The following is a 2,397-nucleotide window of genomic DNA, read 5'->3' as shown; positions in this document are numbered from 1 at the left end:
AACTACCAACTAGAGAGACCAATGAGAAGCACGCGTTGAACGGAAAGCGTGCTTCTCATTGGTCTTTCTAGTTGATAGTTCAATGTCCACTTTCCAGAGGCGCTGAAACCAGCTCAATCGCCCGTCGCAGCTAAAAATCGCGGATATGTTCTCAGGATTCTCTCTGGCAGAACGCAGCCTGAGTGCAAAAAGTGCAAACAGATTTGTGGATTGTAAAGCTAATTTGCAACATTTTTTTCTCTAAATTTCTCTTAATTTACTTATCAAAACATTATTGGCGTAGAAAGAGGACTCTGGAGAAATCGTTCAATTTATTAATATTATATGTGTCTGTTACTTTAATTTACACTTTTAAATTAATCGGTTTTTTTAAATCTTACATTTACGTATAGAAGTACGTAATCTGAATTTATTTATTAATATCTATGAAAAATAATGCATAAATATTTATTGATTTTTCTTTATTTACTTTAAAAATTATACTTAAATTAGTTTTACTATGTGTATATAAATATTACATTTTTTTAGGTTAGTCTCATAATGAATTGTAAATAACAATTCAGTACATACAACATAACGTAATTGTATGTTTATGTACTCTTATATTGCAAGTTATAATATGGATGCAGATATATTAAGAGCGATATTAAAAAGTTATAATGATGCAGAAACTTTTATTCAGTCTGAGAGTTGCAAGGATATGTCAAAGGAAATCTTGCTTTCCCTACAATCTGATACAATATTGAATACATTATGCCTGTCACTGAGTAGTCTTTTGTGTTATAAAATATCCAAAGAAGCTTATCAACGCTATTCAATCCGATTATTAATAATTGTATGTTGTTTGTTCATTAAAATATAAATTAATGCTTTTCTTAAGCTATTCTATAATTGATATTCTAATATGATTATGTTACAGGATGTCTTACGGAACTGGTGTAGAATGACAAACAATTTCAAACATTTGAAAATATTTACATCCAAAAAAAATAGCTTAAAGTTTATGAGTATTCTTTTAGACAAATATCTCACAGATGATGTTTTAAATAATTGCTACTCGGAGGATACTTTGATACGTTTAACTGTTTCTGTAATGCATTTGTCAGTTAAGCATACAATTTTTATGCATTATACGGATCGATTACTCGTAAGACTTTTACAACTGGAAGCAAATGATAAAATTGAAAAACTATTACATAATACTCTAAGCTCAAATTTGCATCTTAAACTATCCACGAAGGAAGAAATATATACTGTACAAAAGTTTAAATTAATAGAAGAACCTTTGCTCAATAGTTTTGTGTGCATGTTTTCTAATTTGAAGAAAGAAAATATAGATAACCAAAATAATGAGGAGATGCTACACAACTTATTAGAACTTAGTGCCAGGTCTGCATGTGTTTTTCAATTAATGTTTAATTTTTTAAAGGAATTACTAGTTCAACTGCAATATGCATCTTCAGTCCTAGAGTTCATAGATTTGATGTTAAAGCGAATATTTATTTGTTGTGAAAATTATGATACAGATATATTGGATCTTTATCCCAGGAAATTGCGTTCATGTATAATTTTATTAAGGATAAAGTCTAATCATCATACAGCGCAGACACGTAAATATACTTTACAGATTATGAAACAAATCTACAATAAAAATAGAGATATTTCATTAATTTTAATATCCCATTTTCCTGAGTGGCTAGAATGTTTTGCAACTTATATTACTAATAACATAAATTGACTAGAAAATGGTAGTAATAATTATACTATAATGTTATGTAATGTTAGTGTAATTGTTTTATGATTAATTTTAGCAATTTTGTAACATCTTTGTATTTTTTGTATACTTTAATAATAGTAAGATATTTTTTACTGAAGAATGACGAAAGTGTATATTATAAAGACAGATCCTTATATATTGTATCATAAAATAAACTGAAATGTTTTTACTGAAATAAAATTAAATGATGTAAATTTTAATATCTTGCATCTCTATTAAATTCATACTGAAAATGATTTATTATGATATTCTTATTTCTCTAAATATTATATTTATTTTGAATAAAATGTTGAATTAAAAACAAATTTATATTATAGCTGATTATAGTATTCTAAATATCTTGAAAAAATTCCCTTTTTTAATACGCAAAAATAATTTTTATATATTTAGAAATATTTTTAATAAAAAAATATTTTTAATAAACAAATTTCTAGTTTATTTCTGTATTAGTCAAACAATAAAAAATGTACTCTAATTGTAAGCATATTTTGATTGCCCTGATTATAAGCATACATCTTGTAACACACGAGTAATAAGAATCGTAAGAAATTATAGTAAGACTTTATTGTATAAAATTGTTTTTTATAAAGTAACAATTCTTGCAAATCTTACATAATAGT

General features: G+C 25.9%; 1 protein-coding gene across 2 annotated transcripts; it reads left to right on the top strand.

Annotated features, from left to right (window-relative positions):
* Nucleotides 1–145: 145 nt before the first annotated feature.
* Nucleotides 146–1,844, top strand: LOC105462126. 2 transcript variants are annotated; one of them, XM_011708659.1, is made up of 3 exons: nucleotides 146–394; nucleotides 529–835; nucleotides 920–1,844. In XM_011708659.1, the coding sequence occupies exons 2-3, from the start codon at nucleotides 587–589 to the stop codon at nucleotides 1,736–1,738; spliced, it is 1,068 nt and encodes a 355-aa protein (XP_011706961.1). In that variant the 5' UTR covers nucleotides 146–394; nucleotides 529–586; the 3' UTR covers nucleotides 1,739–1,844. The 2 variants fall into 2 exon arrangements, with proteins under 2 accessions (XP_011706961.1, XP_011706963.1); XM_011708661.1 differs by having other exon boundaries at nucleotides 146–835.
* Nucleotides 1,845–2,397: the final 553 nt, after the last annotated feature.

The sequence above is a fragment of the Wasmannia auropunctata genome, unplaced genomic scaffold (genome assembly GCF_000956235.1).
Source record: "Wasmannia auropunctata unplaced genomic scaffold, wasmannia.A_1.0 LD270172.1, whole genome shotgun sequence".
Classification (NCBI taxonomy): domain Eukaryota; kingdom Metazoa; phylum Arthropoda; class Insecta; order Hymenoptera; family Formicidae; genus Wasmannia; species Wasmannia auropunctata.
The sequence above is the reverse complement of the archived record's forward strand: the minus strand, read 5'-3'. Positions and strand labels throughout refer to the sequence as shown.

Bases quoted from the DNA above. Each gene is read 5' to 3' on its own strand.
- LOC105462126 (XM_011708659.1), top strand. From the start codon at position 587: ATGTTTATGTACTCTTATATTGCAAGTTATAATATGGATGCAGATATA. The intron at 836-919 runs GTATGTTGTTTG...ATTATGTTACAG, and splicing joins CAATCCGATTATTAATAATT to GATGTCTTACGGAACTGGTG.